At 39.5% G+C, this 22,102-nt stretch overlaps 2 protein-coding genes across 3 annotated transcripts in view; one reads left to right on the top strand and one right to left on the bottom strand.

Annotated features, from left to right (window-relative positions):
• LOC6033360 (transient receptor potential-gamma protein) overlaps positions 1-5,965 on the top strand; it is a 184,994-nt gene extending 179,029 nt beyond the window's left edge. Inside the window, exons 14-21 of one of the 2 annotated variants that reach the window (XM_038252717.1) lie at positions 942-1,081; positions 1,152-1,420; positions 1,516-1,623; positions 1,680-1,875; positions 1,936-2,130; positions 2,461-3,016; positions 3,908-4,365; positions 4,429-5,965. In XM_038252717.1, coding sequence (XP_038108645.1) covers positions 942-1,081; positions 1,152-1,420; positions 1,516-1,623; positions 1,680-1,875; positions 1,936-2,130; positions 2,461-3,016; positions 3,908-4,365; positions 4,429-4,893 — 2,387 coding nt within the window. In that variant the 3' untranslated portion in view covers positions 4,894-5,965. Of the gene's footprint in view, positions 1-941; positions 1,082-1,151; positions 1,421-1,515; positions 1,624-1,679; positions 1,876-1,935; positions 2,131-2,457; positions 3,017-3,907; positions 4,366-4,428 lie in introns of both variants that reach the window. The other variant, XM_038252716.1, reaches the window with a different exon arrangement.
• A 2,811-nt stretch (positions 5,966-8,776) lies between these two features.
• Positions 8,777-13,601, bottom strand: LOC6033359 (canalicular multispecific organic anion transporter 1). Its single transcript, XM_001843770.2, has 4 exons — positions 13,476-13,601; positions 13,167-13,403; positions 12,563-13,092; positions 8,777-12,241 (listed from the first exon to the last, which is right to left on the bottom strand). The coding sequence occupies exons 1-4, from the start codon at positions 13,518-13,520 to the stop codon at positions 8,869-8,871; spliced, it is 4,185 nt and encodes a 1,394-aa protein (XP_001843822.2). The 5' UTR covers positions 13,521-13,601; the 3' UTR covers positions 8,777-8,868.
• Positions 13,602-22,102: the final 8,501 nt, after the last annotated feature.

Raw genomic sequence — 22,102 nt, 5'->3', positions numbered from 1 at the left:
ATTCTACTAATTTTAATTATCATTTCATTCACACAACTTTTTTGATATTTTTTACAAAATGTCTTTCAGGAAACATCCTATTTTTGCAAACTGCTTTGAACGTAAAAAAAAGATTTTGATGAGTATAAAAGAAAGTTTCAATGCAAAAGATTTGTGAAATTTGTATTACAAAGTTTTATCTACCCTATTCAAAATGAAAAAAATATATTTATTTCTAAAAACTAAAAACTAAAAACTAAAAACTAAAAACTAAAAACTAAAAACTAAAAACTAAAAACTAAAAACTAAAAACTAAAAACTAAAAACTAAAAACTAAAAACTAAAAACTAAAAACTAAAAACTAAAAACTAAAAACTAAGAACTAAAAACTAAAAACTAAAAACTAAAAACTAAAAACTAAAAACTAAAAACTAAAAACTAAAAACTAAAAACTAAAAACTAAAAACTAAAAACTAAAAACTAAAAACTAAAAACTAAAAACTAAAAACGAAAAACTAAAAACTAAAAACTAAAAACTAAAAACTAAAAACTAAAAACTAAAAACTAAAAACTAAAAACTAAAAACTAAAAACTAAAAACTAAAAACTAAGAACTAAAAACTAAAAACTAAAAACTAAAAACTAAAAACTAAAAACTAAAAACTAAAAACTGAAAACTAAAAACTGAAAACTAAAAACTAAAAACTAAAAACTAAAAACTAAAAACTAAAAACTAAAAATATAGGTCATTTGTAATTAAATATTTCATTTTCAAAATTCAAAGTTTATTTTGTTTGGTTTGGAAACATCTTGAAAACTTATGTTTCGTCAAAAAGTTTACAAATTGCACAGAGAAAATATCCTTTGTTCCATGATTGCATTTTTTTTCATTCCCGGAAAATCTGAAAACACCAAAACCCAACGGATGATTCGACCTGGCTGAATTCGAAATTGACCATACAGGACTGATTTGGAGCGAAGTGAAGCAGCTTTGGGACGTCGGGCTGCAGGAGTACGTGAACGACATGTGGAATGTGATAGATTTCGTGACCAACTCGCTGTACGTCGCCACCGTCGCACTCCGCGTGGTGTCCTACTTTGAGGTTAGACGGACGACACTTCTTCTTGGTTAACCCTCAACTGACCACACTTCTTCAAATCCTTATTCCGCAGGTCCAAAAGGAGATGGCGGTGAACAAGTTTGCGGCGGATTTGCCACGTGAAAAGTGGGACACGTGGGATCCGATGCTGATCTCGGAGGGCCTCTTCAGTGCGGCCAACATATTTAGCTCGCTCAAGCTGGTGTACATATTTTCGGTGAACCCCCATCTGGGGCCGCTGCAGGTGTCCCTCTCGCGGATGGTCATGGACATCATGAAGTTCTTCTTCCTGTACGTGCTGGTGCTGTTTGCGTTCAGCAGTGGTCTCAATCAGCTGCTGTGGTGAGTTAAATTAGATTTTCCTTAGATTCTTTTTAAAATTCATGCATTTTCATAAATTATATTAATAATAAACTTATGTCCTTTAATAATCTTAGGTACTACGCCGACCTGGAGAAGAAGCGCTGTCCGGACGTTACGACATTCTCCTCGAACACGACCTCAACGGATCCGAACGCGTGCGTTGTGTGGCGAAGATTTGCCAAGTAGGTTCCACTTCAACCTCATATTTTTCGGATTGAATAATAAACCCTTATTTCAGCCTCTTCGAAACGATCCAAACCCTGTTCTGGGCCGTGTTCGGACTGGTCGACCTGGAGAACTTCGAGCTGGACGGGATCAAAATTTTCACGCGCTTCTGGGGCATGCTGATGTTCGGCACGTACTCTGTGATCAACATCGTGGTGCTGCTGAACTTGCTGATTGCGATGATGAATCACTCGTACCAGCTGATTTCGGTAAGCCTGAGTCTTTTGGGTCTGCTTAAAGAATTGAAGAAGAGCTAAATTTTCTTTTAGGAACGCGCCGACGTCGAGTGGAAGTTTGCCCGGTCTAAGCTGTGGATCAGCTACTTCGAGGAGGGCGGCACGTGTCCACCGCCGTTCAACATCATCCCGACGCCCAAGTCGATCCTGTACGTCTTCCAGTGGGTCAAGCGAAAGTTCTGCGGTCACTCCAAGGCCGTCAAGAAGGAGCACATGAAGACGATTCGAGTGAGTAGTGATCCAATCTGGTGTGTTGACCCGTAGACCCACGTACGTCCCAAGACCCCGAACGAGGCCGGGTTTCAAGTGTTTCAACCGTGCACCCAAGTTTGTTGTTAATGTGTGTGTAATCACGACCCCCCTCTCCCCCTCTCTACTCTACTTCTCTGTACTTTTATCTCTTTCCGGCGCCACTGTCTCTCTCACTCTGTCTCTCTCACTACTTCCGGTTTTTTGTTCCCTCCCCCTCTTGAATGTGGAATCGGTTTCCGTCTCTGTTTTCCTTCCGCCTGTTTGCTCTGTTTCCTGTTCTTCTTCTTGGCCACTCTCTTTCAGCGGAAGGTAAAGCAGGCCAGCGAGCGGGACTTCCGGTACCAGAGCATCATGCGGAACCTGGTGCGGCGGTACGTGACCGTGGAGCAGCGCAAGGCCGAATCCCAGGGCGTCACCGAGGACGACGTCAACGAGATCAAGCAGGACATTTCGGCGTTTCGGTGTGAACTGGTCGAGATTCTGAAGAACAGCGGCATGAACACAACGAGCGCCACCGGTTCCGGCGGCGGAGTCGGTGGCAAGAAGAACCGCCAGAAGGAGCGGCGCCTGATGAAGGGCTTCAACATTGCTCCACCACCGGCGCCGGAAGCCGGTCAGCATCTGACTCCGGTGTCCGAGTTTAACCCCCAACTTCCGGAAAATTCTTCCCAAGAGCTGTTTGCGGGGGTTTTTGGGCCCGGACTGACCCCCAAGAAGGCCCTCCATCAGGTCAATCCAATGCACCAGTATTCGTCGCAGTCGCAGAGTTCGTTCGGCGATAACAATAACCCCATGCACAAGCTGTCCAAGCTTGCGCCGAAGTTTCACTCCAAGAGGCAGGGATCGCATAAGAGGCGATGGGGTAAGTTGGGTTTTATTCAATAATAAGGCTGTTGCATATATTTTCCTAAGTTTTTGTCTGATTGGTCAAAATTTGGTGAAAATTTTCCCATGGTTTCAGAGGTATTTGAATACCAAAACTATACGAAAATTTGGTATCCTGACTTAGAATGTTTTCAACAATTTCTAGTGATTTCTTTGGGGGAATATCAATAATTTTTTTTAATTTTCGGTTTTCAATAACAGCATTTTCTTTGCGGCATCATTGTAGTGCAAAATAAATTGTCTTGTTAAATTTAGTCAAAATGTTCCCACAGTTATAAACATTTGATATCCGATCATCGACAAATTTTGCAAATTTTCAATATCAGAAAAATACCATAAATTGGTATGATACCAAATTTTGCTGTCACATAATCCGTAAAGCAAATTTAAAGGGTTCAGGAAGATCATAACTTACGCATTTCCCTTGTTATTTACTTCCTATTCCCCTACGTGTATAATCATTTTTGCAATTCCGTCGTGAAACTACTTCCGTCATTCTTGAACGACGAATCAGCCTACTTTTCTGTACCAAAAATCATAGAATCGAATAGTAACCCCTTCTCAAAACAAATGCTGAAAAGTTCCTCTTTTCGATCCCCCGTCCTTTGGATTGGTAGGCACAAATGCTAACCACTAGGCCATGGAGACTTGATGAGCTTGAACTAGAATTAGGAAAACTGTTACAGTGAGCGAGTTATGGCGCTATAGCCACGGCAATTCGTGTCCCAGGGCATTCATGGAAACACAATGTCCCATCCCAGAGAATCCCAGAGTACCGAAACATCTTAGCATGGTGCTCCCAACGAATAAACCAAATCTGATGAATAAATAAGCTAATCATTTCCATTTTTTTTTTTTTTTTTTTCAGGAACCCTCATCGAGGCAGCTAAGCACGGTAGCGTGTCCCGCTTCATCGGACGATCCCGATCGGAAGACTCCGTGTGCGGCGGTGGCGGAGGCCACCGGGGTGAATCCGGTACCCACAGTAACAGCCCGGCCTCGGATGAAGCCATCACCGAGTCTCCGTCCGATTCGAATCCAAGCTTGGACCGGCCGGACGTGGACCCGTCACCGGATCCTCATAAATCCCATCACCACCATCATCATCATCACGGGCACCACGGTGGGAGTGACCGGACTCATGGAGGAGGTGGAAGTAATTCCAAGTCGAAAGATTCTCACCATCACTATCATCTGCACTTTGGGGCGCTGGCTGCTCTGAAGCGGAAGAGGAAAAAGTTTTCTAATAGTCGGAATAGCAGTCCGGTGTTGGATCCACCTTGTGAGGTGGCCACAGTGGCCGCAAACAATTCCGCTAGTAGTAAGGTGAGTTAAGGAGATCAGACATCAATACAACACAATTCAATCAATCTTAACTTCAACTTCCAGGTTCTGAAGCGTGCTTCCAGTGTTCCGTCGCGGGGTACCTGCGAGGACGGCACGACATGCTGCGGTGCTGACGGTGTCATCGAGGAATGTTCCGCCGAACAGGCGCAGCAGCCGCAAAGCAAACAAAACAACAGTGGTTCCAACGGCGCCGGCGCCCGTCGCCACGAACAGACCCAAAGTCAGCAAAACTCACTCGAGCGACAGCTCGAACCACCCCCGCTTACTCCGTCCACGACCGAGGAGAGCGTGGACAATCCGGCCCACGCCCGGATCAGCTCGACGGAACCGCTGCTCCGGATAGGGCCGGGCCGGGCTGCGACGGTCGACGAACTTGCGGTGGCCACCGCCGGAGGGCGAACTGGTGGTGGCACCCGGAGTGGTACCGACCGTCAGCAGTCCGCATCCTGCCGAATCCCCGGCGTCACTCCGGTCCGCGGACACTTCCAGTCCCAGGGATGGTTATAGGGGAGGTGGTTGTGGTGCAGCGCCGCCGTGCGTCATCTGTACATAAGGTTCGGATCCACCCTAGTCATCTAATAGTAGTAGACGTAGTAACAGAAATAAGAGTCTCACGTGTAATCTAAGTAGGCGCGACAATTTTAAACTGCCATCAGGAAAAGAAACAGGACACACCCGCTAATCAACCTACCACTCAAACTCACTCACTCACCTACACTAACTCACTCTATTCGAATCGGATGTAAACACTTGTTGAAAGCAAAATTCTAAACCAATTGGTGACACACCTCGAACCCAAAACTAAACAAAAAACGTTTCGGTTAGTTTTGTACTTTTTTAAAAAGCAAAATAAAAATAATACCAAGGCCTAATTAAATCCCTACGAGGAATGGAAACGTTGGAAAACGCGACTTTAAACTGTAAATGATTAGTTTAGAAAGGAAGTTACCTGCACATAATAGAAACTTCTGAAATTTAAAACAAAATGGGAACTGTGCGCAAAAAACACTTAATAAAGTCTGGACGCAGGGCTGTCCCCTTAACCGGAAACCCCCCGCTCCTTACGCTCCTAATGTAATCCCCTTAATCGTTATTGCACCATACTGTCACCAGAAACCAAAAAAAAAGTCACTCGCTAAATCACGCAAAAAAAGAAAAACTTGTAGTTTTTAAAAAAAATATTAAATCCATTGTACACTAACTCACTCAAAGAGCACTCATGTTGGTATAAGAGCAAATTCTAGAGCAAGTTTGGTTGGGCATGATATATCTCGAATCATAACTCTTTTTAAAAAATGTAAATTTTTTTCTCTTTTTGTATTTTTGTTTTTGTATTTTATCTCTTTTTTTTTGTTAGCGCTAACAAGGGTTAAATATTTAAATATATTTTTAAAATTTTTGAATGTTGAAGAACTCATTAAAAATGAAAATTGTTGCTAAAAAACCAAAAAACTGTAGGCTAATTGGGTGGAATTTTGAAAAATATTCTATTATCAATATCTTTATTATTTATTGCTGACTTGCCAACACTATTTTATTAATCAAGTTTTCTTAATTTTTGGTGTGATCTTCACTATTTTTAGGTATTTAAATATTTAAGTATTCAAGTATTTAAGTATTTAAGTATTTAAGTATTTAAGTATTTAAGTATTTAAGTATTTAAGTATTTAAGTATTTAAGTATTTAAGTATTTAAGTATTAAATTATTTAAGTATTTAAGTATTTAAGTATTTAAGTATTTAAGTATTTAAGTATTTAAGTATTTAAGTATTTAAGTATTTAAGTATTTTAGTATTTAAGTATTTAAGTATTTAAGTATTTAAGTATTTAAGTATTTAAGTATTTAAGTATTTAAGTATTTAAGTATTTAAGTATTTAAGTATTTAAGTATTTAAGTATTTAAGTATTTAAGTATTTAAGTATTTAAGTATTTAAGTATTTAAGTATTTAAGTATTTAAGTATTTAAGTATTTAAGTATTTAAGTATTTAAGTATTTAAGTATTTAAGTATTTAAGTATTTAAGTATTTAAGTATTTAAGTATTTAAGTATTTAAGTATTTAAGTATTTAAGTATTTAAGTATTTAAGTATTTAAGTATTTAAGTATTTAAGTATTTAAGTATTTAAGTATTTAAGTATTTAAGTATTTAAGTATTTAAGTATTTAAGTATTTAAGTATTTAAGTATTTAAGTATTTAAGTATTTAAGTATTTAAGTATTTAAGTATTTAAGTATTTAAGTATTTAAGTATTTAAGTATTTAAGTATTTAAGTATTTAAGTATTTAAGTATTTAAGTATTTAAGTATTTAAGTATTTAAGTATTTAAGTATTTAAGTATTTAAGTATTTAAGTATTTAAGTATTTAAGTATTTAAGTATTTAAGTATTTAAGTATTTAAGTATTTAAGTATTTAAGTATTTAAGTATTTAAGTATTTAAGTATTTAAGTATTTAAGTATTTAAGTATTTAAGTATTTAAGTATTTAAGTATTTAAGTATTTAAGTATTTAAGTATTTAAGTATTTAAGTATTTAAGTATTTAAGTATTTAAGTATTTAAGTATTTAAGTATTTAAGTATTTAAGTATTTAAGTATTTAAGTATTTAAGTATTTAAGTATTTAAGTATTTAAGTATTTAAGTATTTAAGTATTTAAGTATTTAAGTATTTAAGTATTTAAGTATTTAAGGATTTAAGTATTTAAGTATTTAAATATTTAAGCATCTAAGTATTTAAGTATTTAAGTATTTGAGAGTTCGATGTAAATTGTTGCAGTAATAAAATTTTACGGCACCTAAGAATTTTAAAATATTTATTAAACTCGATTTTTTTTTATTGTAAAGTTTCCTTTTTCAACAATCTCTCTTAGTTTTGTTAAAATCAGTAAATATCATGCCCAAAGCAGATTGTTTCAAGAATTGCGCTATACTTGTGCAAATATTTAAAAAAAAAATCTTACGCGACAAAAAGCAAAGTTCGGGACCACACGTCTCCTGAAATCAGCAAACAGTTAGGCGTTCAAAAAAAGTAGCGTCTAGAACCATACCATACTACAATATCAAACAATAATAACCATGAAAAAAACGAAAAGAAAATGTTAGATTTTATCAACCACAGGGTGTTTCAAACCGAAAGAAATGTGAAACATTAGAAATTTTACTGTTGAACTGTTTTCTTGAAAAGATGAGCAAATGAAAAGAAAAGAAAAATCAAAAGAAAACCTTCACACTAACTCATATTGATATATTCTAACAAACACCAGTATATTTTAGCAAACAACACTCACCCTCTCACACACTCACTCACAGCGAAAAAATCACCCCCAAAAACAACCATAAGCAAACAAGGAATTTTTCCAATACAAGCATGACCGAGCATGAACGAGCGAGAAGTCGAAGTAGAAGCAAAAAACAAAGGAGGCCTTATTAATCGAAAAGTTAAATGTTATTAAAGTAAGAAAAAGCAGAGCAAACAAATAACAAGAAATACCACAACTAGAACTAAAAGTCAAAGTAGTCAAAGCAGTGCAGCCTGTACACGGTGACGATAAACTTACTGTTTAAAAATAACAACAAATGAAAACATTAACGAACTGTTGAACAAACGTAGATTTCAGAAAAAAAACCGTTTCGTAAACAAAACACACAACAACATTGAAAAGCGATACAAGGAACGAATCTGGTGAATTGAGCAAGTCCAAGTTTCATTTGTGACTCCATTTATTTATTTTTTAGTATTTGTGGATAATCACAAAATCTGGGATTTAAAACGATAAAATCTCATTAAGAAATCAATTGGTGGCTAGTTATGCGAAATGAGGCAAACATTGAATACTACTTAGGGTGATACAGTAAATAACAAAAGAAAAAAATCACACACACACACAGCTAACACGGTAGATAAATATTCAATTATAATCATATTTAAAAAAGGAGGAAAGAAAGAGAAAGCAAATGCCGAAAAGGATAGAATAAACTAGCAAAAATTGAAGCAAGGAACGAGTAAGCTAAACCACTATATTTACTAGTTATCGGCGTATAAATTCCAGTCATTGGTTACACACACAGATTATTTAATATGTAGTAGAGAACCAAGAGGAACTAGTGAAATAAAGAGAAGAAAAGATGCTAACTGTTTATATGAAAAAATAAACCAAAAGTAAGGATGGATAAGCGGTTGTTTTATTTTCTTTTTTTCCTTGCTTACATTTTGTGCTTAGTTTGACACTTTTTAGTTTGATAATGTCAAACTAAAAAGTGACAAACTGTCACTTTTTACTAGGCGCTCACGCCGTGTAAAAGGAGTGTCAAACTGAAAAAGGACCCAATCAGTGTTAAACCACCGGGGTTTGAGTGTATTCAAAACTATTGTCAAAAAAACACACACATATACATCACATTACGATATATTATGTAAATAAGCGTCCTCTATAATTGATATAACATATAATTCACATAAATCTTAGCTCAATTAAGTACCCCTCTTACAGCTCCATCAAATCTCCTTCCCCAAACTCACTGGGTCGATCCAGTTTCACGATCTTCCCTTGCCTCATGTACAGCACCCGATCAACCTCCCTGATCGTACTCTTACGGTGTGCGATCATCAACACCGTACATTCTTTAAATGTCTCCCTGAACACCTGCTGTATGGTCCGCTCAGTTTCCCCGTCCATCGCCGACGTGGCCTCGTCCAGAATTACGATCCTGGTATCACGTAGGATTCCTCTGGCCAAGCAAAGAAGCTGCTTTTGTCCCACGGAAAGGTTCGATCGACGATCATCAACCATCGTGTTGAGTTGCTCGGGGAAATTTGCGACAAGCTCTTTTAGCTTGCAGTGATCGAGCACTCTCCAAAGATCGACGTCGTTTACGTGGACATTGGTGGGATCGAGGTTTTGCCGAAGAGTTCCCGAGAACAGCGTTGGATTTTGCGGAATGATCGTCAGACTTTGTCTCAGCTGCTTAAGCGGAACGCGATCAATGTTGACTCCGTCGATTAGGATTGCGCCTTTAGTTTGAGATGGGTAGAGTCGGAATAGTGAGCTGATGAGACTGGATTTCCCTGCTCCGGTTCGACCAACGATCCCAAGCATTTCCCGGGCACCGATCACCATATTAATGTCCAACAAGGCATGAGTTCGCGATCCGTAGTCCATGCTAAAGTTGACAAACTCGATCTTTCCTGCGCCAGGCCAACCCTTCTGATCGCTACCAACTTCACAGACCTCCAATTCACTGTGATCGTTCAACGACTGATCAATACGCTCCAACGAGGTAGCGTTCTCCTCCAGAAGTGCCGTCGATCGCACCAATGCATTCAGCAACGGAATCAACCGCAGTCCGTAGCTGATGTTGACCCCAACATTAGAGGCCCCAATCGTAGCCTCGTTATGGATCGCAAACATGGTCACAAAGTATATAGTGACCGCGCCAATTACCTCAAGCCGGATACCCAACCACCTACTGGAAGCCTGGTATAGGTACGAATAATGCTGGTGTAGATCGACGAACATCATGAACTGCTCGCGAAAGCGGTCTTCCTGCCTGTAGGCGCGAATCGTCGTACGACCCTCGCGAGATTCGTTAAAGTGCAGGATGATCGGAGCGTTGCTGGAGGCGGCAAAACGCTTAAGTTGACGGGACGTTTCCAGGTGATAGCTGAGCAGCCAGTAGTAGAAGACCATGATCACGACGAGCACAATGATAATGTAATAGCTTGTGTTAAAGCAGAACAGGATCAAGATTGAGATGACACTCGAAAGATTGGTTAGGAGATCGCGAAAATTGAGCGCGATTTTCGAGTCGACTACATCGAGATCGGTTGAGAAGCGGTTCATTATTTGGCCGGAGTTGGTCGAGTCAAAGTAGTTCATCGCTTTGTGGAGTGTGCTCTGTAGGAGTTTGTTGTGCATCTGTTTCGATACGGCAGCACCGCGAACCGTTGTTACGGTGCTGTTGAGTGTTAGGAAGAATGCCAATCCCAGCACAAACAGACTGTAGATCCCCAGGTAGTAATGATCCTTCAAGGCCGAGTTATGGTTGGTAGTTGACCATTCCGCCAACCAAATCGTCGAGTAGATGTCACACAGTGGAATCAAAATGTTGATCAACACGATCAGCATTACTGAAATCCATCCGAGCTTCTCTAAGTACTTGAAGTAGATTTTCCTGTCTATTCGACCCTCCTTGATCGTTTCCGATCTTCTCTTCACAAACAGCTGTTCGTCAAACTTTTGATTATCACTTTTAGGCTCTTCCTCGCTCTTTCCATACAAAGAATCTTCCGTACAGTACTTCTCCCGGTAAGACCCGTACGAATGCTTCTCCAAGATTCGACCACCCTCCATCAGCACGATCGTATCAGCGTCCTTCATTAACTCCACGTCCTGCGTAACGAGGACCACCGTCTTTCCAAACAACAACCCACCCCTTCCGAATACCTTTCGGTAAATCTCCCCACTCACTTCACCATCCACCGAACTCAGAGGGTCGTCAAAAAGATACATCTCCGCACTCTGATAGACGGCCCGTGCCAACACGATCCTCTGCTTCTGACCCCCAGAAACCGTCACACCCTTCTCACCAACAACGGTGGCATCGCCCTCCGGGAATGAGCTCAAGTCCGGCAGCAACTCGCACGCCTCAATAACCTCTTTATACCGCAGTTGATCCCACTCTAGTCCAAACAGGATGTTCTGCCGTATAGATTGATGCAGGATCCAAGGTTCCTGTGACACGTATGCGCTGTGTCCAACGACGCTGGCCATCTCCCCACTATGATCAAACTCACCCAGGATCGCCGCCAGCAGGGAGGATTTGCCGGATCCTACGGGCCCGGTGATCGCTAGGAAGGATCCCTCGTATATCTGCAGGTCGATCGATTGCACGATAGGTTTACCGGCGATCCTGAAGCTTGCTCGCTTAATCGAAACTACTGGACGGTGCAGCGTCTTGCGACATTCTCCAAGGACTTCATCGAGCGAGTCCGATAGCTGACGAGATCGCGTCCCACCGGATGACGACTTTGGTCTTGGTAGAGTCGGTATTTCTGCTGCGCCTAGGAATGTGTTGATGCGATCGACTGACGCTTGCACGGCTGTCCACGTCGAAGATAAACTCGGAAGTACGGACAGCGGGTACTTGAGGATGTTGAACAGCGCGATTGACACGAATACTGACTCGAGAGTCAACAGCGAGGCGTCTCCGATGAGGATCATCATCCCGAAGGATGCCAGTGAGACCACAAAGGGAGAGATTACTCCGAGGAGGTATTTTGGAATGTCCCAGATGATGATCTTCCGGAGGGATTGGAGTTCTCGCTGGCGATACGCTTGAATACGATCTTGAAAGAACGTTTCCCAACAATACAGCTTGATCTGCTTTATCATACCGAGCGCTTCGTTGGTCGTTGATATCCGGGGATCTTTCCGATCCATGAAGTCCTTTTGAAGCAAGCGTAGTTTGTCAGTGATGAGCTTGGTAGCGAAAATGGTCACAACCATCACCAGGACACCGACTAGGGCAGACCACCAGCCCAAAACGATCACCAAACCCACAATCGATGCCACTATGATCAACGGCCCGGACCAGATCATGTGAACGTTTGGCAGTAGATCGATAAAGCGGGACGAATCCAGGGTCAGCAGCGTTACGTCCGCATGGTTTGAGCTTGTCAGCTTGAGTGACTTCTCGTACACCATCGTCATCAGGACTGACTTGATCTTGAGGCCAATCTTCTGGGTATCGTACAAGTACTGGCCGTTCAAGGCCGCGATCAGCAGCGAAACGATGAAGATGGTGATAACTTGAGAGTGCGTTTCCAACTCGGTTGATCGATCCTGGCGAAGAATTTGACTGCAAGGGGAGAACAATGCTTCATACAGAAAATTTATGTCTGTTACAAGAAAATATGACAAAAGTTCGAAAGGAAAATAGTCAAAAGATGCATGGGAAAGATGGTACCGGCATCAGGGGTGACATTGAGTCTGGGGAGTGAGAGTGGGTCATACAAATTTCTGAATTTTTATATGACCTAATCTCAACCCCAAGATCCAACGTCAATCCTGGTGATGGTAATAGATATCTTTCTAGAGATCGTAGAAAACTTTTGTCCTTCGACCTTATCTCCTTCAATCTTTCGTCCTTCGATCTTTTATCGCACATCCAAATACTCACCCTAGCAAAAATGGACACACAAAGAACAATACAGTCAAAACTAGTCGATTGACTCCCGTGATGATCAAATCCCTCAAAAAGGGTCGCAGCATAATTCTGATCGATATCAAAGTAGGCGACGCTTCCTCTCTGATCGCAACCGACTCGTACTGTCCTCTGGATACCGTGACACCTCGAAAGGTTTTCATCAGGGTTGCAGCCTGCATGTCATCGTTCAGGGTTCCCAACTCATCTGATGATTTCGAACGATGAACCGCTCGATTAATGTTATTGAACCAGCTAAAGTACACCGATCTTATGAGATTTGGCAGGACGGTGGAGTTACTATGGCAACTTGAAATCACATTTGAGTAGGCTATGAGGAGGACTAGTGTCAGCATGATCCCTCCAAAAACCATGCTCTCGATGGATGACTGCTCGACCATGCGGATACTGTTTACCAGTAGATTCAGCGTCCAAAAGCAAAGCAGAAACGTTTGATCGCGTACATTGTAGTGTTCACCGAGATGAAGCAACGTCAGAGTTATAATCTGCATGGGGAAGACACAAGGAAACCAGGTAAGATTGTGCAAATCATGTCGACAAGCGCCGACTGATAACGTACGTAAGATAGCGCTTCAATGAGTTTTGTAGCGAGAAGAGTTGCCGGACGTCCAAAGTTCGAGATGGCCAGAACTAGAACGACCAGATTCAGCACACTCTTGGCAAACAATAGCAACAGGTCCTTGGTGTGCCGACAGCTTTTCCCAAACGAATGCTTCCGGATGTAACGAATCTCGGACACCAGCAATGCCCAAAGCAACACATGCTGCGGAAGGTACGTGACCGATTCCAGGAATGTCTGCGAGTAAAGTAAACAACACTTGAAATACAAACCCCCATCAATAAATCAGCTCAACCAAAGTGTACACACCTCTCGTTGAAAGAACCTAGCCAAATACTCGTCGAAGAGTGCCATGACTAGTGACCGGCGCCGTCTAGCCTCATTTCAACAAATAGCAGAGATCACAGCAGTCCACGCGCCCTTTTTGGTCGGAAGTCCGTCGGCTACTGAGATGCACTACAGCGGTTCGTCTCGTCTTCGTTCAAGTAGGTGCGCCTGCGCGCGCTCACGCGTCAAAACAAAAGTGTCGCGCGTCGCGTGGGACCATTTAGACACAGGCAAGCCATGAGAAATTAATCGACGATTAGTACCTGCGGCCCTGCGATGCATGCGAATTGCATCGTGGCTGTGTGAATTTCTTGATTTGAACGCGATGCGACAGCGAATAAACTAACAAACTTTTGCCGGTGAGAATAATATCGAGTTGCAGTAGACAGCAGCTGCTGCAGCGCAATGACGTGGCGAATAATGTAAAATATTTTGCATTTTACAAAACAAACATCTGGATTAGTTTCTTATGTGTAGTCTGGCCTAATGTCGATCATTTAAAGATGTATAATTAATTATTAATTTATTGATTTATTCAGAAATTTTTATAATTATTTAACCTACTTAATGATCCACCAAAGAAGTAAAAAATAATGATTCACATCCTTATCAAATACTTATCAAGAAACACTCACACCTGCTCTCCTATACTTGTCCTGCAGAAAATGCTCACCTATATTCTCTCTATCGAGGAAATAAACCCTCTCGTACTCCACAATGGAATCCAATAAATGCAACTGCAGCCATACTCTTTCGTTCATTTCGTTGAATGAATTTGAGGACCATACCGAAATGACGCATTGAAATAATGTTTGGCATCAACAAGTTGAAAATTTTGAAAATAGTATAGCTATATTAAAGTAATGCAATACAAGTTTTATTTTCAATTACATTTTGTTAAACTTAAGCAAATGAATTTGGATTTTTTGAACAAATTTAACAAATGCATAAATAAATCATATTTTGTATATGGCCGTGAAACTGGCATGAAATTGGAAATTACGTTATTTAAATTTATGAAACTATCAAATAAATCTATCAGCTGATGTTTTTTGCCTTTCTTACTAAAGAAAGGTATAGGTTTTACTTTAAGCCAGGACGTCATTTCCAGCTTCGTAAATATGTCGAATCAGCATGAATTTTAAACCAAAAAATCGCTAAAAAATCACACTGCATCGATTTTCGACGCTCTATCGATTCACCTTGATAGAACTCGTCTATCTCGAACCCTCGAATTTTGAGAAAATAAATTCCGTGGAGGTCGAGTGATGTTCGTATGTGGTAAAATTTTGCAAAATTTTGTGTCGCGCCGTTCTCAGCTCCCATAAATCCGATTTCGATTCTCCTAAATGCAGATGAAAGCTAGTGTGCTGAACCTGGGCGAGTTGCCGCGCAAATTTCGAATTATCCATCTGTTTTCGGATGCGGCCAGACTTTTCCAGAAAATACACAGTTTCCAAATGAAAATATGGTCCAATTTTTTCCTTTTCATATCTTTTATTTATCTCAAAAATTGCATTTTTCGAGCTCTACAACCTCCCAAATTTTCATCCAGATTCATAATATAGTTCTGGAGTTAGAGCCGTTTGATTGACCTACCATAAGAAACAAAATCCCTAAAAAAAGGTAAATGCCCACCTGGTGACCTTCGCCAACATTTTTCATTTCTGATTTTATTCGAAATTTCTTGCTACATTCATAGTACAGACCATGAGTGAACATCTGAAACAAATTTGACATCGATCGACAACCCCGATCAATTTTTAGAACGATTTACTTTTTGCCTTTCTTACTAAAGAAAGGTATGGGTTTTACTTTTAGCCAGGACGTCATTTCCAGCTTCGTAAATATGTCGAATCAGCATGAATTTTAAACCGAAAAATCGCTAAAAAATCACACTGCATCGATTTTCGACGCTTCGTCGCCAAGTCGTCAAGTTGAGCTTCGAATACTGGCGCGAGAATGCTGGCGCATATGTTTCGGCTCGACTTATACTCGTTCGTAGTAGCTTGTCTACCGATGTTTCCTTCAACATGTAAGATATCGTAGCTTTTCGGTTTCTTTTGCTCTGTCCGTTTTTGCATAACTGTCCAATGTTAATGCAAAAACTTTTTTGACATAGGACATTCATCCGGGTACAATCAATTTGTTTCCCGTGTGCTCCTAAAATCGCCTTTAAGTAGGCTTCATTTGTCATGTCGTTTTATTAAACAGAGTTCATTGGATTCCAATAGGAGCTTTCGAAGCTTCTAAGCTTTATATCGTTTTCAATGTTTTTAATGCTCGCGACGCCAATGGCTATCTACCTAAGGTATTGCGATTGAGTGTGTAGTGGTGCGGTTGTAAAAATATCTATCTCTGACTCTCTCACTTTCGTAGACGCTGAATGGCAAGCTTCCCACTGTGCGGTTAACTCGGTTTTGCTTTGCGCCTGCTTTGTTCGGTTTTTGGGCTCGTACCAAAACTAGAAAACCAAAACCGCGGTGCGTGTCGTCACTTGCGCATTGGAAGCTAAGAATTTGTACGATTAAAAATATTCGATAGGTGAAAATTGTGTTTTCAATTTCTTTTAGAAAACACATCATTAATAATACCTTGCTTTCATCATAAGTTTTTTTTGTATCAAGTCGATGTTGTGAATTGAGAGAAGTTATATTCTTTAGTAAGAAAGGCTCTATCTCACCCCTGGTGGGATTAAATCGGGTTTTTTTGAAATTCTGATAATTTTTGAACATTTTCGACACATTTCTCAACAGTTTTGTTGATTTTATTGTTTAAATATAACAATGGTATTTTGATAAATGTAGTTGTATAAATATCAGTTGATTTTTTATTATTATTTTTCAACAATTAGACTCCTGGTCCGATAAAGAATATGAAAATTGAAATAATAAGCCAGAATTTCTAGAGTTTTTTTTAAATGGTCCTATAAACTATTGAGTTTCATACATAAACATACCTTTAAAAAAACTCTTGATTTCAACATCTCAACGTAGTTTGTTTTGTTTTGAAAAATATATTTCACGTAATATTGAATATTTCACCATGCCGGTATACCATGATATTGAAAACTTTGATTTATGGATCATAATATGACTCATTGTTTACACTTCGGCTTTGGCCCATTTACATTGTTTTGCTTGATATGATTATGACCTTATGTCCCATCAATCCTGAAAGAGTTAGAGCAACTCTACGGAAACTAGGATTTGATAGGTGGGGTTGTGTTTTGCAATATTAAAAAAGCCGGAGTCACTAAATCATCTAAAGCTTGTATCGGAGACTCTCAATTAAAAGTGGTGACAATTGGTCAAATGAACCCAGCGAGAAAATGGTTAATCCACATGATGCAACGATACACACAGAAAAAAAAGTGTAATTTTACAGAACACTGAACTGGTGAATTGAACGTAAACATGCTCAATGTAAATTTGAAAATCGTTGTAAATCGTTGTAATGCATTTAAAGAGGGTAAATGTAAATTGGAATTGAATGTAACCTTTGAATCCCATGTAAATGAACTTGATTTTGTTGACATTGGCCAAATTTGAAAGTATGAAAAGCATGTAAATGCATATTTGATGTAAAAATTTTTAAATGTAAACTCAAAAAGCGTTTAAAATTAAATTGCTACCTTATTTTGGAATGACAGCTCAAGCAGATGGCGAAAACAAATCAGTGCACTGTTATGATTGTTTTGTGCGCATGAAATTGAAGCTGTTTTTTGTATTTATTGCTTGATTTTATGAAAGACAAACTACATGTTGGATGCAATTATTTAAAAACAATGGATGCCGATTGGAGGCACATTGAAAAAAAAAGTTGCGGGCGGCAGCTGTTTGATGTAGTTTATAAAATGGTTCAACTTCGAAAAATCAGAGTAAGTATGCAATGCAATGTTATTGTACATGATAAAAAGTACCTAATAAATATAAACTTCTTCACAAATCTAATGTATAGTCTTTTCTCGTAAAACTGCTTGTTGATTCCGCTGGTGAATGGTGGAGGAAAGGTCACAAAATTTGATACCAGGAGGCGGAAGTCTAAGGGAACATGTTTGTTTACGATGGAGAATCATTTGGGGACGTATTTGGCATGACTTGGTGGTGGAGATGTTAAATGTTATTGAGTGCGAAAGATGCCGGTGTAAACAACAAGATTATCAAAACAGGTAAACAAACCAACTTGTGATTTAGACCATGGAATAGATTTTTAGGCAGGGCCTCCAGCGCGTCAACAGCGGAAATGGGTTTTCAGACGAGAAGAGGCCTGGAGCTGGGGGGACGACGGGTAGTTGTTATTCAGAATGAACTTGTATTTGCTCACCTTTCCAAAGATGTTCTTGCCCCAGCTGGAGGACGTTGTCGGTCAGGCCGGACGGCAGTTCGAAGACGAGCTTGGCAAAGAAAAACTCCATGCCAAACTTCTGGTGGATCTATCTTGGTACAGTCCGTTTTTGGTCTGGATGTTCCAGACAGCGAGGGTCACTCGTAGGTTAGGACAAAGTTTGATGCTTTGAACAACCTTCCGGGCTTGTAAGGGGTCAACGAACGGACTCTACAACCTAGGAACTCGAACTCGCCAGCTTTTGTTACCGGAGTTGCGGAATCTAAGGTCTTCAGTGTTGGTCGTACTGGTTCTTGAAGGCAGGAAGTTGGAACTACTCAAGTATTTTTCAACACCGACTTGAACAACGCGTAAACTTCGTTCTGAATGTTTAGTTGCAGTTGATTTTGGCTCAAATAAAACTAAATTTATGCAGAGACTTCAAAGAACTTCACGGTAAGTACACAAATCTTTTTAAAACTAAAGTTTAAAGTAAAAAAATATTGTTTTACAGAAAAAAAACTGCTCTGGCAGGGAAAGAAAAAGATAAACAAACGGGATGACAGCAAAAACACCGAAATCAAAAAAATGTTGCACGCTGCAGGAGAATTCGTAAAAAATCTGCACAAAAACGAATACACGTTATGGAGTGGTTAGTCATTAAACCAAACTAAACTCTTGATTTGTTCGGTATCCTTAAAGAAACGTGTACCCCAGTGATATGGTTGGTGTCTTGGATAATAAGGGTTGTCATGATGGTGGATGTTTTTTTTGCAGCGTGCAACACTGTTTTTGTTTTTCTGTTTTAAGATAGTAGAAATGCCCAGACGGTTTAAAGTGCACAGGGAGTGATAACTTTTCAGGTAAGCGAGTGTAGTCTAAAAGGAAAATTTGTCCACTGGTGGACGGAATGTGTCCCTTCCGAGGCTACCATGAAAAATTGGTAAACCGTGACCGGCGACTTCAAAAGTTCAACAGTCAACTAGAGTTTCTGGAAATGTAAGAGATGTTTGTAATATTATTCTGATATTCTATTTCTTTTAAAATGAAAGGTTACACAGCACGCGATCTTTATCCGGTCGGTTGAGAGCGGAAGTGTGGCCAAGAGACACGATTTCATCGCGTAAGATCAAGCTGGAGTTCTAGATCGACGTTATGTTGCTAGTGACCTCAAGGGTAAAATTAAACTGCATTGTTTAAAACATGATTTGCAGTTTTTTTGTGTCTTTTCAGCTCTGGTCTTTCCTCTCCTCAACCATAGATGTCGACGACACCGAGTCCTCAATCAAGCTGGAGCTTGTGGCGAAATTTCTCAGCTCGATCGAACCGCCGAAGATCATAAACCGTGGCCAGTACACAGGGACCGTCATTTCGGCTAGCCCGTTACGTCGAGCTTGACATCCTCAACGATGTGGTTAGTGGTAGCGGCACCATCGGATGCTGTTCCCGCCTCTCTAGTTGAAGACAACTGGCGATTGTTGAACCTCCAGGTGATGCCCCCGCTGGCCAACGAAGGAGATCTACCCTCGGCGGTCGTCGGTCGGGAGTCGTGATAGGATCAATTTCCGTAACTTGTGGCCATAAGACGCTCAACATGGACGGTAAATATGCCTAACTGTAGAACTGTCCCACTTCTTTGTTTTACATTCTGTTTTATTTTTCAGAACAGAAGAGATTTCCAAAGCGAAATCCTTGTCGGACGTTCTACCACATCTGTGCCGTCTGCTGGAGGAGCTGTGGCTCGGTGGAAGCGGAGCCAGCCTAGAGTTAGCCAAGTTGGTCATCAGTTATCGGTCGACGGACAGTTCTAGTATTTGATGATCTTGAGCTAAGACGGCTGGAGGTGCTGGACAGTTCCAGTTTTTGATGACCTTGAGCTGAGGCTAATTTCGTAAGACTTGGCTTTTAACCTGATTTATCATTTGTGTGTGTGAGTTGCTGTTCAGGTTGAGTTTAAAGTATAAAATTTTTGATGTGAGATCTTTTCATTTTAGGGTTTATTTCACCGATGCCTGGCCATCTGAAACGGTCATCTGGAAAAGAAAATCTTCAACTCTCCGACATCCTTTGCGAGGCGAGTCACATGATCACAACATTAGTCAAGCTTAACTTTAAATGAGTAAGTTTTAAGTTTACCTAGATAGAAATCAAAAACTGTTTGTAGGAAAAAATCTTAAATATTTGGCAATTATTACGTCCTTTATCAATTTAATTTGCAGATTCTCACTATACAAAGAACTATTGTGCAAAAAAAATCTGTAGAGACTTGCTTTCTAACTTCCTTTTAAGCTTTTAAATACTTGTTCAATATCGATCTGGTGATTAACACCTAAACTCCCAAGCTCGAGAAAAAGGGGGAATTTCCATACAAATTCTCCCTTTTTCTCGAGCTTGGGAGTTTAGGTGTTAAAACGCCTTTTAGAAGCAGATATCGAACGTCAAAGTGCTAATATGCCAAAATAAGGTTTACGATGGAAATGCATGCTTTTATTTTAAACAAATAAGTCCATTTTACTCCGTTGAATTTGGAATTTGATGAAATTTCACTCTTTTTATTTGCCTTTTGCAGTGCGTAATAGTTAAGTAATGTTTTTATTCAAATCAAAGTATTTTATTTGATTTGAAAGGAAACAAAAGTTAACTGTTAAAAGCCATTGCAGGTCAAAAAAGCATTTGAAATTTACATCGGATTCTAAATTCAACGGAGCAAAAATTTTGGGTTGGGTAAAATTACATCGATTTCATCGGAAATTTACAAGTTTCTGAGCGCCGTTTGTTCCGCACGATTACGACGGATGATACGTAAATTTACAATGAATTTGATGTAAATTAGCATCATTAATGACGTGCACTTTTGGTACATCATAAATGATGTAAATTTACCGGATTTTTTTTTTCTGTGCATATTCATCAAAAGTGTTAGCATTACGTTCAAAAGTATGTATATCAGTTGCAGCAAAAGGGGTTTCAAATGGATTTAAATTTCTTAAAGCTGTATCTCAGTCAATTATTATCTAATTTTTATGATTCTTGCTGCTTTTGATCCTGAAGAATCTCAAGAATGATTACCATCAAACCATAAATTTTCAAAAAGGCGGAATTTGGATGTAAACAAGAAGACTATCCCACTCATAATTAACGTAAACTGTCACTAGAGTAAAAGGAATAAACTGTTTACTAACATCAAAGGTTTCGCCCATTTGAAAAGTTACTACGGAATTTCTAATGTTTTTTAAAAGGTCCTCTAAGATCCTTTCGAATCAAACGCATCAAGAATCAGCGAAGCATTAGTCCTTCCACTTAACAAGCCTCCCAGTTCAGTTCTTTAAACCCTCAATTCTGCACCCTCATCGTGATTGATACGTTTCCCTTCGATTTACTTTTTGCAATGCTCTGTTTTGGATAGTCATTCTGTGCTCCGCAACGGGGTGCTGGTACTATCACTCCGATAAAGCCTAATTGGCGAAATAGACTCTTATCAATGCCTAGCCTCCCCCCAATTTTTCCCCACTTCATAAGTGACTAATAAAATTTGAGACATGAAAAGATTTGTTTGTGAAAACGGGAATAGACATGTTTTCAGGTAATCGATGAATTACATCATTTGATTTGATTAAGAGTAGAAAAAATGGCCATGCTATTTACATAAACCTTTTTCCTTCAGATATGAATGTTCCATTCAACCCACGAAGAATGTTTTATCGAATTAGAAACAATTTACAAATTGATAGTTTGCATCGTCTGAGCTATAAATTATTCAGTGCAACCAAAATTGATACGTGTGTGACTATTGCAATGACACGGAAAAAAAAGAATCAAGTTTTTACAACGAATTTTCGACTCACGTGAATCAAACAGTTTTTCATTATCACGATCTGGTTGAGTGTAAGAGATTTAAAACTATCAATTGTTCCAGTGTGCACGAGGGAAATTCCACCTGTGGTTCAAATGGAACCACTTGAAAATTGGACCACAACGAACTTCGTTTGTACCAAGTCACACACTTTTTCCAATCCACAGCCTTGATTAGACACTGTTAAAAAATGTAATCAAATTTAATTTATTTTATGTATTTTTTTCAAAACCTGTTTTGAAGTTGTGTGTTTTATTTCAACATATTTATGATGTAATATAACATAATTTTTTCACAGTTCTCCTTTCCCTCCATAAGTGACAAACAGAATTAGAACCATATCAAGTCCGGCCATATCTTATCGACAAACACTATCTTCCCTCGTCATCATCACCATCATCGACACCAAGTTATATTTTAACCCACAGGT

This window comes from Culex quinquefasciatus, chromosome 2, assembly GCF_015732765.1.
Source record: "Culex quinquefasciatus strain JHB chromosome 2, VPISU_Cqui_1.0_pri_paternal, whole genome shotgun sequence".
NCBI lineage: Eukaryota > Metazoa > Arthropoda > Insecta > Diptera > Culicidae > Culex > Culex quinquefasciatus.
This window is presented reverse-complemented; position numbering and strand designations above follow the sequence as displayed.